The sequence below is a fragment of the Myxine glutinosa genome, chromosome 7 (genome assembly GCF_964187855.1).
Source record: "Myxine glutinosa chromosome 7, kmMyxGlut1.1, whole genome shotgun sequence".
Classification (NCBI taxonomy): domain Eukaryota; kingdom Metazoa; phylum Chordata; class Myxini; order Myxiniformes; family Myxinidae; genus Myxine; species Myxine glutinosa.
This window is the reverse complement of record NC_136267.1, coordinates 127641807-127661442: the sequence shown is the minus strand read 5'-3', so window position 1 is coordinate 127661442 and position 19636 is coordinate 127641807. Positions and strand designations below refer to the sequence as shown.

General features: G+C 43.7%; 1 protein-coding gene across 1 annotated transcript in view; it reads right to left on the bottom strand.

Moving 5' to 3' along the window:
- MYLK (myosin light chain kinase) overlaps positions 1-19636 on the bottom strand; it is a gene marked incomplete in the record, with an annotated part of 313975 nt that overhangs the window by 179113 nt on the left and 115226 nt on the right. The window contains 1 exon segment of the mRNA XM_078782291.1: positions 1494-1701. Coding sequence (XP_078638417.1) covers positions 1494-1701 — 208 coding nt within the window.

The window sequence follows — 19636 nt, the reverse complement described above, 5'->3', positions numbered from 1 at the left end:
TCGAGCAGAACGGCTTGTCCGATTAAATCCTTTTTTGCAGTGTGTGTTGGGGTTGAGTAGAGGAAGGTTCCTTTCGAAAATGGGGCACTGCGATTTTCAATATGGCCGCCACGGCAGCCATCCGGGCATCCGTCAACTTTTGGTTTCCATCAATTTCGAGCAGAGCGGCTTGTCCGATTAAATCCATTTTTGCAGTGTGTGTTGGGGTTGAGTCGAGGAAGGTTCCTTTCGAAAATGGGCGCGCTGCGATTTTCAATCTGGCCGCCAGGGCAGCCATCTTGAAATTGGTTTCCACCATGCATGGGCTGAGGGGTTACGCCCGCTTTGCGGTGCTATTTATTAGCCCTATGACCCAATGGTGAAGAATCACTTAAAAATTATTGGATGCGGATTCGGATTTGGATTTTCACCAAAATTGAATCAACTATTTCTGGTCACACACATAACATGTCCACCAAGTTTCGTCTGAATCCATCCACAACTATTTGAGATATCCTGTTAAAAGTCAGACACACAGACAGACAGGAGTGAAAACATAACCTCCATCAACCTTCAGTGGCAGAGGTAAATATCATTAAAGTTTCGCTCTTGACAATACATTTAGCTTTTGAGAAAAGCCTTTTTATTTAAGAAAGTATTAAAAATCCATATATTATGAGAACTAGAATAGCACTCTATAACGTTGTGACGTCGACCGATATGCGTCTGCCCACATTATTTCATCATTATAATACTTGTGCCAAGTTTGATTTAAATCCCTTCAGCTGTTCTCAAGTTTCACATTTTTACCAGACATGACCTCTGACCTTTGACACTGAAATATAATCAGTTTATATTTGTACCAGTCAGTATCAGTTTATTGTGTCATTATATATACTTATAAGAAGTTTGGTCGAATCCCATCACTGGTTCACAAGTTAGCACAGTAACAGACTTTTTACCGAACAGGTCCTCTGACCTTAGATTTTTGACTTCTTCACCCCAAAATATAATCAGTTCGTCTTTACATCATTATACATACCTGCACCAACAAGTTTGCCTTAGATCCCTTCAGTCGTTCTCAAGTTATCGCGGTAACGAAAACCTATCACGGACACACGGACGGAGAGCCGGACGGATGTGAAAACATAATGCTTTCGTTGGCAAAGGCATAAAAAAAGGTTACGTGTTCATGGCCATCACAAAAACATAACCGACTCTTTTCAGGTTAAAAAAAAAAAAAAACACCTTTAGAGGCCATTTTTTCCCCGCAAAGCGGGGGTTGGCCTTTTTCGGGAACCGTGGTTGTTGTTGTTTTTCGGTCCCCTTTTTGAAGCAATGTTTTACGGCCGGATGCCCTTCCTGACGCCAACCCTTTTTGCCGCCTTTAACGACAAACAGGGAATTTTTGAATTTTTTCAGGTTGAAAGGTGAAAAACTGTAATCTTGTTTAGAATCAGAAGCAAAACCCATACCACAAATAATCGAAATGATGCTAAGTCCATACTTTTTACCTTGCAGTGTGAGTTCCACAATGACCTGCTTTGTGCCAGCCTCATTGGATACTTCACAAGAGTATTTTCCAACATCTGCAGCAGTAACTTTGGCAATATGCAGACCAAAAGTACCACGTGGCCCAAACTCGATGTTGAGTCTTCCTCCTGATGTGAGACGGTCACCATTCCTGTACCATGTCACTTGAGGTTCAGGGGTGCCTTTCACCTGGAGAGGATGCACGAGTACAAGATAAATGACTATACATACTCTTTTTCTTGTGTGTTTGTTTACTCTTGTGAAAATAAATATATACACAACTAGAAAGCGTCTGAAAATGCAAAGCCCATCCGCATCCATTTATATTCAGACGTCTTCTTTTTCTGTATGCTCAAAATAATGAAAACAGTTAAAAAAAAAAACAAAATGAAAATCTATGATTTTATGCAACCTTGAACTTTTGATCAAAAAATAATCAGCTTCTAGCTTTTGATTGGTGAACCAATTCAGTGATCCAATATGCAAATTCTTAAAATTTCAGGTCAATTGGATGAAAATTGATGATTTTATGCAACCTTGTCCCTTTGAACTAAAAAAAACAATCGACTCCTACCTTTGATTAGTGAACCAATTCAGTGATCCAATATGCAAATTCTTTAAATTTCAGGTCAATCGGGTGAAAATTGGCAATTTTACGCAACCTTGACCTTTGACCTTTTAACCAAATTATTATTTTGTCTTCTCCATATTATCATAATAAAGTGTTAAGTACTATCTCGAAGCACCAATGTGAGTGCACCAGTCACCCCGAGGGGGGCATGGTAGAAAAGATACGAGTATGTGGACAATAATATGTCCAGGCTGTCACAGGCCCATCAAAGCCTGCGTTATTATTACCGACCTATGGTTGTTTGTCCATGCCCTCGTCTTTTAAATGCTGAGCGTCAAGCAAGGAAAACAGCCAATACCATTTTCATGTCTTTGGTATGACTTTGGACAGGGTTTGAACCATCGACCAGACTCAGAACAGACGCTCTAACAACAACAATACAACAGCACTTGGTAGAGTGCATACCTCCGCCAGGCTTAACAGTTTACATTTTGTACCCCACTGATAGGCCGGTTATGGATCTGGATCTGAATCAAAATCTAATCGGCTTCTTCTTGTTGCCTAATCAACTCATCCACCAAGTTTTGTCATAATCTGTCCATAACCTTTTGAGACATTGTGCTATGTATCATTTTTTCCCCAATCTCTCAATGGTGAAGCATCACTCTTAAAAATTCTCGTATCCGGATCTTGATCTGGATCTTCGCTAAAATCGAATCAATTCATCCTCATCACACACACAACTCATCCACAAAGTTTTGTGTGAATCTGTCCATAACTTTTTGTGTTACCCTGCTCACAAACAGATCGACAGACAGATACGGGGTGAAAATATAACTTCCGTCTACCTTTGGTAGTGGAGGTAATAACATCACAGAGGTTGGTCAATTTTTAAGTGAAGAATATATTCGTTGGGATAATGCCAGGAGCATAGAAAATGCCCCTTTATATGGTATGTGCCATGTGGCAAACTATAGAAAAGAAGGGACATTCCATAGCTTGAAGAAAATGCCAAACAATAGAAAAGAAGAATGAAATGAATGAATGATCGTTTTAAGGCCATTTTTCCCCGCTGGAGCGGGGGTTAGCCTTGCGGGCCCCATGACGATCATGGTTCCATGTTTGAGGCAATGTTTTTATGGCCGGATGCCCTTCCTGACGCCAACCATTCGTCGCCTCTTACGATGCGCAGGGATAAGGTGTACCTATTCTAAACCGGGGTACACACCGGGATCATTCATCCCAGCAAGCTGGTACTCAATTTGCCGACCTCGGAAGGATGAACAGGCTGAGTCAACCCCCCTGGCGTTAATTCAGCAATCAGCCGGGATTCAAACCCAGGATCATCGGATCCCAAGCCGGCACCCTAACCGCTAAGCCAACACCAGGAATAGAAAAGAAGGGACATTCCAAAAATGTTATGTACATGCTGAACTACCCTTGTGTTCTTAGGAGGAACCAAGTAATGCTCGAGAAAAGTTCATATAAAGGGGCACCAATTTGATCCATACAGTTCACAAAACTTTACTTACTAACAGGTTTTAACATATATATGTAGGGTGCCCCTTTAAAAGAAATGATGAAGAAAAACTAATAATTTGCTTCAGGTATACATGAGCTTCCACTTTGTTAAAAGATCTTTCAAGTCTAAAATCCAAATGCAGGTGCAGGCAAAGAACTCGTCCTTTGCACCATAAATTACATCCCAAGCGGATACAATAAATACAGCATGTCAATCATTACCCCCAAATCCCTCTCTGGATTCCCTTTTCCCTCCTCCATCACCATTATATGGCTTCAAATGTTTCTCACAAGGAGCATGGCTTCTAGCCAACTTGATTCGGTGTCAGGTTCATTTGTTGTGAGAAATCCTTAAGTTTCTACTCGATGGAGTTGTATGAAATAGATGGGTGAAGACAATCAGAAAGTAGAATTTTTAAAATAATAAAACAATCCCTTGTGGGATATTGATTGGAATAGTTCAATGGAGGGTAATGCTGTCTGTCTGTTGTTTGGTTGTTTGTGAACAGGATATCTCAAAACGTTGTGGACAGATTCGGACGAAATTTGGTGGAGAGGTTGGGTACGTGACAACGACGAAATTGTTAGATTTTGGTGAAGATCCGGTCCGGATCTGAGAATTTGAAAAGTGATTTTCACCATTGAGTGATAGGGTTAAACCGATATATAGCACGATATCTCAAAGTTCTGCACGGATCTGAATTCAACTTGGTGGATTAGTTGGGTAAGTGACAAGAACATGTTCACAGGTAGAAGGCCAAAGCATATCTAACTTGCCCTCCAAAGCCAGGTCCGACGAGGCATCTTCCATCGTGCAAACTGTTTTCACAACACATCTCCTCCAAGGTCTTTGCCCATAGCTCAATGGAGTACTGCTCCCGCATTTGGTCTGGCGACGTCGCCTCACATCTTGCTCAGCTAGACCATGTAGAAACCAAGGCCCTGAAGGTCGTTGGAATCTCCTGCGATGAAGCTGAGTCTATGGGCCTATCACTTCACCATTTCAAAAAACAGGTCGGTGGTCTCTGTCTTCTACTGCCTCATTTCTGGTCTTTCACCCTCTGCTCTCCACCCCCACCCCAGCTCCCCAGGTTTCTGCAGGGCACATGCAGTCCACAATCAACACCCTTCTGCTGAAAGTACATAAATCCAGGATCACTGCTTACCTCCACTCATTTGTTCCTCTTTTTTTTCTCACCTATGCAATCAACTTCCGCATTCTCTTCAATCCCATTCTTCCCTCCAGGGCTTCAATCCCAGGTCATCCTCATACGTAATGATGATCTTTTCCACTCCCATTAACCCTCCCTAAGTGCTCCTCATTCTGGGTTTCCAATTTTTCCTTCCACTTCTGCGACTGAGAGTTTGCAGCTGTATCCATCTTGCTAATCCGCTGTGTCCTCACCTCGCTCCCATTCTTCCCCATGTTCATTATCCCTCAAAACTTTCCTCTTTTGTCTCCCAACGCTGCTGTTGGTGTGTCCTCCCACCTTTCCTCTCTTATTTTACCTTCTTTTACATCTTGGTCCATTGTGTGTTCCAGCTCCTCCAAGACACTCTATATAAAAAAAGTAAAGAATCAGATTATATTTTGGATTTCCTTAAAATAAGTCAGCTAATGCAACTCCTGTAATAACTTTCCTTTTATCTGGTGCACAATTTAACTTCTTACAGCTTATGTGATAAGCAAAACTGCAAAAGGGGATGGGAATATTCAACTTTTTCAAGAGCAGGTAGGCCCAACGTTTTGTCTGATGACATCGGTACAGTGGCATCTCATGCCAATTGGTCAACAGATGCTGAATAAAAATGGTCACTGCATGACGATGCTGCTGCCTTGGTCATGCAGTGATGATGATCATTATGACCTCTCCCAACAAATGGAATTTTAGCTCAATTTCTGGAGGAGTAAACCGTCACGCTTTATAAAAACGGGTTCGACACTTGGCATCCTGCAGCATATACAATGGACGGCTGGTGTTTTGGCTGGTAGCTTGCGGCAATACACAGCAGAACTCCAACATGAGCTACGGCTTTCAACACTACCAGTGACAGACTGTTACGTCGAGGGCTTAGGGGCACGTAACAGTCACGTAATAGTCTGACACCGGTAGTAGTGTTGAAAGATGTGACATTAAAGAGAGTATGAACCAAATGGCCTGATTATATAAAAAATAATATAAATAACCACCTTTAGAGGCCATTTTTCCCCGCAAAGCGGGGGTTGGCCTTTTTCGGGAACCGTGGTTGTTGTTGTTTTTCGGTCCCCTTTTTGAAGCAATGTTTTACGGCCGGATGCCCTTCCTGACGCCAACCCTTTTTGCCGCCTTTAACGACAAGCAGGGAATTACCAGTGAACTGGTACTCAATTAGCCGACCTCGGAAGGATGACAGGCTGAGTCAACCCCCCTGGCGTTAATTCAGTGATCGACCGGGATTCGAACCCAGGATCCTAGGATCCTAAGCCGGCACCCTAGTCGCTAGCCCAACACCAGGGTATGGTCACTGGTGCACACTTTAACTTCTTACAGCTTATGTGATAAGTCTGAATATGAATGAATGATCGTTTTAAGGCCATTTTCCCCGCTAGAGCAGGGGTTAGCCTTGCGGGCCCCATGACAATCATGGTTCCCTGTTTGAGGCAATGTTTTATGGCCGGATGCCCTTCCTGACGCCAACCCTCAGTCGCCTCTTACGACACGCAGGGATACAGTGTACCTATTCTAAATCGGGGTACACACCGTGATCATTCATCCCAGCAAGCTGGTACTCAATTTGCCGACCTCGGAAGGATGACAGGCTGAGTCAACCCCCCCTGGCGTTAATTCAGCGATCGACCGGGATTTGAACCCAGGATCCTAGCATCCCAAGCCGGCATCCTAACCGCTAAGCCAACACCAGGCTAATATATAATATAACAAATATCATGAAACATTTACATTTTGTAGTCCATTGTATAATTTAAATAAACATAAATGCAAATTTCGCACGTGGAAAAAGTAAGTACACCCTTGGCTCCAATAGGTGGTATTGTCCCGTTTGGCAGAAACAACCTCAAGTAGGCGTTTCTTATAACTGTCTGATTGATGTCTCATGACCCCATTATCACTAATGCAAGTCACTACAGTTGTGTTGCTCATCAAAGCAGGTATATCCAAGTGTGGGTTTGCACCAATGAATCATGAAAAGGCACGTCCATTTTTGGACGTCAATTGCAAAACATTTACAAAACACGGAACATGGAAAAAATAATCAATGCTGACATTTTGCGGAACGATTGTTGACAATGAGCAACTTATACAGCACGGGAAGTGACATCAATGCTGGTGAAATAATTCTGGGTGAAGCTAATATGGTGGCCATAGCAATAAGTTGTGCTGAGGAACAAACGTGTGTAATCAACTTCCTTGTGAAGGGAACATCAAACTAGTTGAAATTCACATGAGAGATTCCTTGTGGACACCAATTACAAAAAATAAGGGGAAAAAAATCGACCTGAAAGTTTATGGCAATGGTGTATTATTGGGACATTAATGTTTTAACTCAAACAATAAAGTTGGACAAATAACATACACACGGTGGCCAGGTATGCTGCATCAAGGCGTCACTTTAATGTCCGATACCACGTTTACCCTCAAACAGAAAATGTCTACGCATAGGGCATCGATGCGTTACTACATCTATGGGACCAGTTTGTGTGTGTAGAGGTGAAATCCCTTGGAAAACAAACAAAGTTACATTAACCTTGCTGTGCTTCAAAATCCAAGTTGGAGGTTGGATGGAAAATTTCGAGTTGGAGTTTGGATGGAAAATTCCAAGTTGGAGTTTGGACGGACTAATAAAACATTCCTTGTTAAAGACAGCAGCCCACATTAATGTTCGATTGGATCATGTAATTGTAATCATTTTCATCACAAGCTAAGCGCTTCCTGAAGTTCACATGAAAACAACTGCGCTGTGCACAACCATTTTCTTGCCAAACTTATATCACGTTTCCTTCAAAATGAAATACTGTATTTGCAAATCAGAAATCAAGATCTAATATTATCTTGCTCAGCTCGATCTGATAATTAATCAATCAGAATTCTTTGCTGTTGTACTTGTGTGCTTCCCTGTCGCTCCCCATCTTGTCTCCCGCTCCCTTTTGTGTGTCTGTTTGCTTTTTTTTTTTTTTTTTTTGTTGTGATTGATGCTCTTAATCTTAATCTTAGCTCTTACACGAGCCTCGATCTTGTATACAAAAAAGAAAGAAAAAAAGATGCCCCTAAAACAGAGAAAATGCTTCCAAAGTCAAAAATGTCAGAGTTTTTTTTTTCTTTCCCCCTGCCTGCCTGGAAGGCATCTTTACACAAGTTCCAAGTGCAGTGCCAAAGCTTTCCCAAAAAGGCCAGGTGGATGAAACCTTGTGGTGTGTTAGTCCATTTTTGGTTAATGCGGCCCACAACACAGCAGGGAATTTGGCCTTCTCAACTTGTATAGTAAGATATACACCGACCCCTAACAGCCACCCTCTTGTCCAAACAAGAGATAAGGTGGCACGTGACTCACGTGCACAGCATTTTCTTCTGGATGAACAGAAAGGAAAACATAATCAAGACCCATTTTTATAATAAAAAACTTTCAAACTGTGTTATAAGTAGCAGTCTTCTGGGAGTAGTAATTCTTACTTACCAGCGACATTACGGAAAGCTACATAAGGTAAATACTCCTTAAAGACGGTCATATAAACCTGGCTTTTGGCTGCATTCATGCCAGATGGATTAAAAACGAAGGAAATATTTTATACAAACTACATTATTAAATGAATGCAATCGTTTTAGTTTATTCTCCTTTCACAAGCAGCACAAGGCTGTAGGGTAGCACCATTGGTTGAGGACACAACTGTGCTGCTGATGCAGTGCCCTCTAGGTAAGGGCAGGAAATTGGAATTTTTGTTCCAGCATGCCAGGTATCGCTCGTCTACTCTTCGCTAAGTAGACCGAGGGACCTTTAAAATCCACCAACTAAGGCCAGCAGACGGGACACCCAATTTGGCATCCATCCAAGGGATGGCACACACATTGATGAATCACCATGCATGTGAAACACTGCGATCGCAGTTTGTTGCTGTGTCTGGATTTGAGCCAATGCTACGAGTCTGTGTACCTCTCGGCCATCCTATCAGCCCGACGACAAACTGAGAAAATGAATTAGAGAGAAACCTTACACTCAACAACTAAAATACATTTCACATTATTGCCAGGGTACCGGTACAAAGGAATGCTTTCAACGTTGTAAACGATAGGCTAACTTGTAATAAGCATCAAATGATTTTATTTATTGTCATTGAAAGCAATACCAGCAGTGAGATGATCTCGGTTTCACTTACACAGCCCGTGTATGTATAGTTCAATCACAGGTATGTTCCTAACCAGACTTGGTGGTGTAACAGATAGAGCATCCACCTGGAGTCTGGGAGGTCGGTGGTTCTAACCCTGCCCAAAGACTTTAATAAATGGTACATGCTGCTCACTTCCTTGATTCTCGGCATCTGGAAAGGACAGAACACTAACAATCAACCATTGTCAGGCTTTGATGGGCCTAATGACCTCCTCCAGCATTGAAGTTCCTTGTAAGGGAACAAATATTGTTTATACCCTAGTGGTAATGTTTTCACCTATCTGTTTATCTGTCTGTTTCATTGTTTGTGAAGAGGATATCTCAAAAGGTTGTTGACGGTTTCGGACGAAATTTGGTGGACAGGTTGGGTGTGTGACGAGGATGAATTGATTCGATTTTGGTGATGATTCAGATCTTGATACTTCAAATTTTGAATTTTTGAAGTGAATCTTCACCTGGTGTTGGCTTAGCGGTTAGGGTGCTGGCTTGGGATCCTAGGATCCTGGGTTCGAATCCCAGTCGGTCGCTGAATTAACACCAGGGGGGTTGACTCAGCCTGTCATCCTTCTGAGGTCGGCAAATTGAGTACCAGTTCACTGGTAATTCCCTGTGTTGTAAGAGGCGACTAACAGGGTTGGCGGCAGAAAGGGCATCCAGCCATAAAACATTGCTTCAACTAGAACGCCACTCAGTAGAGCGCATACTCCCGCCGTGGGTGGCCGCTGCTGAGCCCTATCTTCCAATGGTAAAAAATCCTTCAAAAAATTCCTGGATCCAGAATAATATCCTGAGCTTCACGAAAAACTAATCAATTCTTCCTTATCCCAAGGGCAATCATCCCACCAACTTTCATCCAAATCCGTTCAGAACTTTTCCAGATATCTTGTTCACAGACACAAGAACATACACACACACACACACGATCAAATGCATTACTCCCTGGCGGGAGTAAAAAGGCGACCGCTGTGCCCGCAAAAGGTCAACCCCTGCTCTGCGGGGGAAAAATAAATGGCCTCTGAAGGTGGTCTTCTGTCTCTGTTTTTTTCTCTTTTTTTTCTCTTTCTTTCTTTCTCTTTTTCTCTCTCTCTTTCTCTTTCTCTTTCTCTTTCTCTTTCTCTCTCTCTCTCTCTCTCTCTCTCTCTCTCTCTCTCTCTCTCTCTTAGCCATCAATTGAGATATGGAGCCAAAATCGATAGATAGCACGATATCTGATAAAGTTATTGATGGATTATGTCAAAACTTGGCGGATGAGTTAGTTAGGTGACAAGAAAAAGCCGATTCGATTTTGGTGCAGGTCCGAATCCAGATCCCACCTATCAGTGGATACAAAATGGAAATTAAGCCTGATGGAGGTATGCGCTCTACTGAGTGCCCTTCTAGTAATTATTGGAATTAAAATGTATTGGATTCGAGAGTTCATCAAAAATAACTGAAGTGCAGTGATGTCATTTCCTGCAACTTATTTAAATAAAATGTTGAATTTAGACCAAAAATTTATAGAATTATCTCAATAGGGGGGAGAATAAAAATAAAGTTTGAAAATGTCACTTGCTTGGAGAAATTAAGTTCTGACTTTTTAATGCAGTGATTGAGATTGAAAAGAAAGAAACTTTAATACTTTACGGTGAATTAATTAAAAGATTTAATTGATTGGGTATGGATGAAGCACTGGCATTATAGGCCAAATGGCCTTCTCTTTTTTTTTTTTACAAACCCCTTATAAAAATCCTGAGCATTCTATTTGCGCCACCTGGAGGTCGAGCAGCATTTCCAATTGAGTACAAGGCGTTCTCAGCTCCTTAAGATAAATTCTCAAAAGAATACGCATGGAAGTGTCAATAGAAGACGGAGATCGGATGTAGGCCTTTAACTTACTCGCTTCAATGTTGCGTTGAGCGATGTACAACGACAAGAAGTACAATTGCACTGTGACTCTTCTGCTTACAGCTTGGTTGTCACAAAGCAGGTCGGAGCCATTTATTTGTCCTCTCGACACTCAATCACGTCCTTTGCTCTCCTCGAACACAAATAGAGCCTCAAATTGGGTCAAGTGATGAAAAGGCCCTTTCTATGACTACACCAAACCATCACAAAACGGAATCTTTTTTCGTTTTTCAATGACAAATATAAAAGTTAAACGCCACTTATTTATTTATTTAGTTTCAAGAAGTTGCTGTCAAAGAAATGCACATAACCCGACGTCCAATTACCTTTTGCTTGAGATTCATTGGCGTAGAGAAATGTCCATGGAGGGTTTGTGTCGGTCTCATTGCTAAGTAGGAGCCAAATACACTGCTGGCAAATAATTTGCCGCCCAGAGATATACAACGCATTAAGACTTTTCAACTGTAGAAGTATGCCTGGTGTTGGCCTAATGGTTAGGGTGGCAGGCTTGGGATCCTAAGGTCCTGAGTTTGAATCCCATTGAATTAACGCCAGGTCGGATTGACTCAGCCTGTCATCCTTCCAAGGTCGGCAAAATGAGTTCCAAATAACTGGTTATAGAGAGGCATTGCATCAGCGGCAGATGCGCCCACTGAAAATGATGCAACTAGCAACCGGGTGGCTGCACACGAACCACCAACCGTAGAAGTGCAGTGCCTCCTAGCAGAGTCAAAAGAGACATTTACATTTAGAATTTTCGAAATCCCACAATACCTAACATGGCATCTTGGACTCCAGAAAAGGAAATTAGGAAACAGCAGTATACTTTCGGGTTATGAAAGGACTTTCGGAGATAATGGAAAACCAACATCAACACAGCGTGTGGAATTTGAACTTGGGGTCGTCACATCACAAGGCAAGTGATCAAATTAAAACACCAAGCGGGCTACAATGGCTGATGTTTCCTGAAAGGGGCTGGTATTGAATCTGTTTCCAAATTGCTTATGCATGTCGAATATGCCGGGTTGATGAAACTTGCAAGTCTACATTGGGAGGAAAGTATGAGCAACTGTAGATATAGGCAGGTGGTTCACTTACTTAAAAGAGATGTGGAAGGAGATGGAAACTACTGAAACTCTTGAAGTGGTTTCTTTAACCCGATGTGGTCTCCTGTGGGATGCTCACCATTCATTAAAAGTGTCCCAATCATGAAGGTTTTTGAAGAGATATGTTTTAGAGGATGATATCCCTGAGTACAAAAAAATTTTTTGGTGGGGGGAGAATAATAAGCCGGATAATCGTGTTTTAAAATCGGACTATTTTCATTTCCATTATGCAAATGACCTACTTGTGTCGATTCATGTGACGTCATGACCGCACAACTCATTGACAGACGCGTACGTAAGATGCTGATGTGCCAAGCCTTGAGCTGTTCAAATCATCGAGAAATTTGCCAACAGAACTCAGAAGTCGATTTTTTTTTACATCCCTGACCCACGAGAACATCGTCAATGATCGTGTGATTTGTGTTTGCAAAACCTAGCAACAAACAAGTTGAACATCAAAATGTATGTTCATTCAAAATATCGTGTTGTTTGTGAAGACCACTTCAAGCTGTCAGCGCTTGTATTTGATTAACATGCTCACTACCTGGGAAACAAGCCTCAGAAATTGCTGAAACACGATGCTGTACCGACACTTACCGGGTGAGAGTTTCCTGTTGATTTTAAGAAAGGCCCATGTGAGCCAATCTCAGAGTCCTCAAGTGAGTCCTGAAGTAAGTCCATGTGAGTCCTTAAGTAGTTATCTATATTACTAGAATACTGGCAGAGTCTACTTGTCACTTCACTGATTATTTGTTATTATTTATTACCAATTATTTGCCCGGTGTGCCCAATATGGCTATATTGGTTTCTTGCGTCTGTGGTGAGTCCGTAGATCAAGATAACTCGGCCATAATATGGGAATATATCATCAGTTTATGAAGTGCCCTCAGGCCTGTAATTGGTGGTGGCTCATTGGGGCTTTGTTTGTCATATGCCCAGAGGCCAGTTTGCATGCACGTAAGATAGCCAATCGATCTCGCAGGAGCAGCCTCCGAATGCTTTCGCCTTCAAGTTCGGGTGCTTCACAGCCTGGTTTCTTCAATGTACTTGGTGGTCTAATTTTATATGTATGTTAATGTACTTGGTGGTCTAATTTATATATACATATATATATATATATATATATATATATATACAGACTTGGCATTTAATATGGAATATTTTTTTTGTTTTTGTAGGGGTGAACTTACTTTTCAAGATGACTTAGAGCCAAATGTTCATTGGAATTATGTTGAAATTATTCTAGATTTTGTTAATGTGACCTTTAACAACAACAACAACATGCATTTTAAAGGCCAATTTCCCTGCTAGAGCAGGGGTTAGCCTTGTGGTCCCCATGACAATCTTCTCCATTTTGCCCTATTTTCTGCATCTCTCCTTGTTAACCCCCTTGCCCGCATTTCTTCTTCCACCATCTTTAGCCAAGTCTTTCTCGGTCTTCCCCGTCTTCTACTTCCTTCTACATTCATTTCCATCACTCTTCTCAACCAGTCACTTTCATCCTTCCTCAACACATGACCAAACCATCTCAACCTGTTCCTCTTCACAGCATAAATCACAGGCTCTATTCCCATCATCTTTCGCAATTCATCATTTGTCCTCCTCTCTCTCAACGATACTCCGCACATCCGTCAAACCATTCGCATTTCCACCCTTTCCAACCTTCGTTGCTGCTCTACGTTCATTACCCATGTCTCGCTCCCATAAATCATAACACTTCTCACACATGCAGCATACACCTTTCCCTTCAGCTTCAACGACACTCCCCTCATCATCAGCACGCCACTCAATTCCCGAAACTTCTTCCATGCACATCTCACTCGAGCAACCGTTGCCGAGTCTGATCCACCTTCTCCATTCAGCATGTCTCCGAGGTAGCAAAATGTTTTCACACCTTCCAGCTTCACGCCGTCTCCAAGATCCAACTCAACATTTCCTCCATCTGCAGCTCCCTCTGTGCACACCTTACATTTGAATGTAGCTGCCACACTGGTTAATGACCCTCTCAGACCACTACATTTTTGATGAACCCACTCAGCGCACATTGTACACTGAATGGAGTTCACTCCGACACCCTTCCTACACACAGCACAGGGCCACTTCCCAGTTCTTTCCACCTCACCACATGCTTTACCACTTGCCATCACCTTCGTCTTTCCGATATTCACCTTCAGACCTTTTGTCTCCATACATTCCTTCCACGTGTTCATCTTTTCCTTCAGTCCATCCATACTTTCCACAATCAACAACAGATCATCTGCATACAACAACTCCCACGATAAACCCTCCTTTACGTTCTGAGCCAGCACCTCCATCACAGCTACAAATAGTATTGGACTTAGTACCGACCCCTGATGCACTCCCACCTTCACCTCAAACTCACCACTGTTCCCGTCCTTCGTCCTTACAGCTGTGCGCGCTCTATTGTACATTGCCATCACTACTCTGATCAACCATTCCTCCACTCCTAATTTCCTCAATGCCCATGTCAATACTTTGCGTGGAACCCGATCGAATGATTCTCCAGATCAACAAACCCAAGAAACAACTTCTTCCTCTTCTCCATGTACTTCTCCTGCAACTGCCTCACAATGAAAAGCACGTCTGTCGTTCCTCTTCCTGGCATGAATCCAAACTGCATTTCGTCGATCTTCACTTTCTTCCTTATCCTCCTCTCCAACACCCTTTCCAATACCTTCATTCCATGCTCCAATAACTTTATCGCTCGGTACGAGCCACACTCCAGAGGGTCACCTTTCCCCTTGTATAGAGGGACGAGGGTACTCAGTTCCCAATCCACTGGAATGCGGCCTTCTTTCACCACCAGATTACAGATCTCTGTCATTCTCTTCACACCCCAACTTCCTGCTGCCTTCAACATATCTCCCACAACTCCCGTCGGCCCTCCCTCTTTTCTACCCTTCATTGCTTTTATCGCTTCCTCAACTTTCTTCTCAGTTATCTTCTCTGCCGGTCCTAAAACTGGGTTACTCTCTATGTTGCCATCTCATTCATTCTCTATATTCAACAGCATTTCCATATATCTTTTCCATCTTCCTTTAATTCCATCTGGGTCGACAACGATTTGTCCCACTTCATCCTTCAAGCAACTCACCCCCATCACATCACACTCTCTTTCGCTATCTGCTTTGCAATCCTGAATACTGCTTTCTGACCCTCTTCCGAATCCAAGCATTCTCCGAACATTTTCTTACATGCCTCCTGCGCCTTTGCTACCTCTTTCTTTGCAGCCTTCCTGGCTGACTTATAACTTTCATGCTCTGCTGTTTCTGCTCCCGTACCCTTCGCCTTCTGCCACTCCTTGAACTTCTTCCTCTTCTCGTCAATCCTCTTTCCAACTTCATCATCCCACCACCATGTTTCCGAATGCCTCGGTGGTCCTTTTGTCCATCCACATACCTCACCAACGGCTCCCAACAGACTAGCTTTCATTGACATCCAACCACTTTCAAGCTCAACCACATCATCCTCGACCCTACTCAGCCTCTCTTTTAATGCCTCCCTTACTGTCACCTCTTTCAACCTCCACACCTTCATTCTCGGTTGGTACTTCACCCGCCGAGCTCTCCTCGCACCTTTCACCCTTACGTCGCAGACAACCAAGTGGTGCTGTGAAACAGCCTCCTCCCCCGGGATCACCTTTGTGTCCCGGAGGTGCCCCCTATCTCGCCTACGCACCATCAGGTAGTCAACGGTTGTCGTCGACCCACCTGACGTGTATGTAACAAGCTTATTATCCTCTTTCTGGAACTGTGTATTACAAATCAACAAATCAGCTCCATCAGCAAACTCCAAAATCCTTTCACCTTCTCCATTTCTCACACCATATCCGTAACCCCCATGAACTCCGTCAAAACCATCCATACTCCTTCCCACATGTCCATTTAGGTCTCCTCCTACCACAACAACTTCCTCATCTTTCACGTTTTCCATCAGCTTCTCTATCGCACACCAGAACTTGTCCTTCTCTTCATCGCTTCGACCAACCAACCAACCTTTAAAAGAAAGACCTTTAAAAGAAAGAAAAACCACATTTGACATTTCGAAGCAAGTAAATTGATCCTTGAAAGTGATGGAAACTGATATGGAACTCAATTCACGGACAGTACTGTGTTAAACCTCTGTGCGTTTTCCAGAAGTATCTCTTTATTTTGCACATTAGCCAAAAATTTTTTTTAACAAAAACAAAAGTGAAATTACGACTTGGATTACGGACAGTAAAATTACAGTTCAGTACTTCGTGTAACCCCCACGAGCATTCAGGAGAGCACGTACACATTGAGGCATGCTGTTCACGAGATTTGTCAAGGTTTGGACAGGAATCGCTTGCCATGCAGTTACAATAGCCTGCTGCAATTCACGCACAGAGGCAGGCTGCTGGTCCAAGTTGTCGATTTGACGCGTTAATTCTGCCCACAAGTTCTCTATCGGATTCATATCCGGGGACATGGCAGGCCACTCCATATGCTCAACACCACGGTCAGCAAGAAAGTTTTGGATCATGCGAGCACGATGAGGCCGTGCATTGTTGTCTGCCAGGCCGTGCATTGTCATCTTGGAAGACAAAGTTTCCTCGAAAGGCTGCACGAGCAAATGGAAGCAATGTTTTTTCCAGAATGACCCTGTACTTGAACTGGTTCAGGTTTCCATTCAGAACAACCAGGTCAGTTTTGCCCCCTGCATGAAAAGCAGCCCAAATGGTCACCCCACCACCTCCAGCTTGGACTCTTGGCACTATACAATCTTCATTGTGGGCTTCATGCACTTGTCTGCGCACTCGGACACGGCCATCTTGACGATAAACCAGAAATCTAGACTCGTCACTGAAGGTCACGTGATTCCAGTGTCCTGGCTGCCATTGACGGTGCTCTCTGGCCCACTGCAATCGGCGCTGGCTGTGTTGTCTGGTCAGGCGTGGCTTTCTCAGGGGACGCCTGGCACAATCGCCTGCTTGAACCAGTCGTTGGTTTACTAGCCTTCTGGATACAGGCACATTTGTCAGTTGCTGCCACTCAGCCCTAAGCCGATTAGCTGACTTGGTACGGCCATTGCAGACTAACTGGTGCAGCTGGCGATCATCTCTCCTTGTGGTTCTGCGTGGACGTCCTGGCCTCGGTATTGGAGTAGGGACAGCCCTCTGAGCATTTCGTTTCAGGATCTTTGACACCTGACCTTGAGTGATGCCATACTGCCGAGCAATAGAATGCTGTTTCATGCCAGAATTTCGTAAAGCCACCACTCCATGACAAACAGCATTGTCAAGTTGACGGACCATCTCCAGAGGAAGCGGCAATAACTTTTGTAGACGTGCAGCAGTTGTTTTCCACTAATACAGAACGCAACAACCCTTATATACCCGATTGTGAAGCCAATCGTCAAATGTACCTGTCCTTACATTTTGTCACGCCACCTGTGATATAATCCTGTTATTGACTTCTTGCTGCGAAAGACAATCAGTGACATGGTTCTTTCAACAAAGACATCACCGAAGGGTAAAAGACACTCACCAGATTGATATACTGAGTTCAGAAAGTAAACCCAAGTCAAGAAGAAGAAAAAATTCCATATTAAATGCCAAGTCTGTATATATATATATATAGTTGCGGTTTTGAGTTTGTACAGTGAGTTTAATAAAGGTTAAAATTTCCCCCTCATAGTTAGTCAGACCAGCAACATGTAGCCTCACAATAGTGTAGTTATGTCTTAGTATTTGTGAGCTTAGTCCTTTTCCATTGTTAGTTCTGCATTGAGTAGAGTCAGGAGAATAGGCCCTAGTTCTACCGACTTTCCAGCTTCTCTAAGCCTCATGCCCCTTTGCGCTAACTTTGGTTCATTTTGGGCGAATTAACACGAGGCAGGCTCGGAGGGTTGGGCGGAGCGGCAGAAGCGCTGACGGTAAGCACGAGCCGCCAATCAGGGCTCAGAGGTGGTGGCGGCGGCGTTGCGTCACAGGGCGTGGTGAGAAGATTCGAGAGGGTTACAGAAGGTTCGGGGCTGTAGCTATAAAACCCGCTGCGCCCCCGAGAGGACTCGCACGAAAAGGATTGGTGAGAGGACTGAAGCAGAGGACTAGTGTGGGGAAGCTGATGAACAAAGGACTTGCCCAGGGAGAACTCGCGTGCACTAACCAGCTTGGAGGAATCGTGGAAGAGGAGTTGTGAGCGTCCAAGAACTGTGCAAGATACGCGGGCGAAGCCCGACGCGCATGAACCGAAATATGCGCATTTATAAGTGACGTTCGGTTGAGTTTGAGGCTGATCGCTATACAGTGCATTAAGTCGCGCGAGTGAAAAACGGCTGTGTAATCGCCAGCCGCGCTGAGAGTCCCGCATTTGCCGTGCCACCTCACCATCTGCCTTTGTTCGGGAGACGCGCTACGAGGTTCCTGCCATCGCCTGCTGCCATCTTCACGGGACGTGCTGGGACCGTGGAGAGCCGGACGGGGGCCGTCTCTGGACGACCACGTCGACGCGTTGGCTGAACATCGACCCATCTGCAATTCCCTGTGTGAGTGTGATGGGCCCGAGTCCAGGGGATAAGATAAGATTGACTAAGTGCTGCTCTGTGTCTCTGCGTCCCCGATCATTGTACATACGTGTGGGAATAATTAAAACCGTGTTCTTCCTTTCTTCCATTCGATCGTACCTGTGGTTTCTTCATTGGCTAAGCGTGGTACGAATAGAACCGCTCAAATCGGGTTCCACTAACTAAGACTGCACGGACCACGTGGTACTCAATCCGCTCGGCGTACTCAAACCACACGTGGCTCGTGCTAGGCTTGCTTCCTCGCTTCCGTGGCGGCACAGGGAATTAGGTAGGAGCGAGAATTGGTCCCGAGACCCTACTCTGCGTTTGCCCGGAAGGGACGTGTCAAGCCTCGGTTCCGCCAAGCCCAGAAAGAACAAGGGGATTAATCCCCCCTTGGTAAGGGGAAGAAGGGCGACGTAGAACCGTAACAATATATATATACTAGCTTGGCTCGGCTCGCTGCGCTCGCCTCACCAAGCGTCGGTACTGAGGAACGGGCTTATTTTAGCTGAGGCTAATGACTGTACCTGAGTTGCTGTGTTATCATGATTTTCACCAATCATAATACAAACAATTACTTTGCACAAATGTATGTTGTGTTTGTGAAATTACATTTTTATAGGCAATTTAGGTTGAAGATTTAGGTTGAATGTTTTTTTTTCAAGAAAGAACCCCTCAGCACATACATAGGGGAGGGGTAGGTGCAGACTGGAAGTTTGGGACGATTACACCTCACCACCACGTAATTCAAAACACCTCACCACCAAGTAATTCAAAACACCGCACCACCACGTAATTCAAAACACCTCACCACCACGTAATTCAAAATACCTCACCACCAAGTAATTCAAAACACCTCACCACCATAAAACGCGTAATAAAAACACCTCACCACCACGAAATTAAAAACACCTCACCACCACGAAATTGAAAACACCTCACAGCCATCAAGCACGTAATAAAAACACCTCACAGCCATAAAACACATAATAAAAACACCTCACCACAACGAAATTAAAAACACCTCACAGCCATAAAACACGTAATAAAAACACCTCACCACCACGAAAATAAAAACACCTCACAGCCATAAAACACGTAATAAAAACACCTC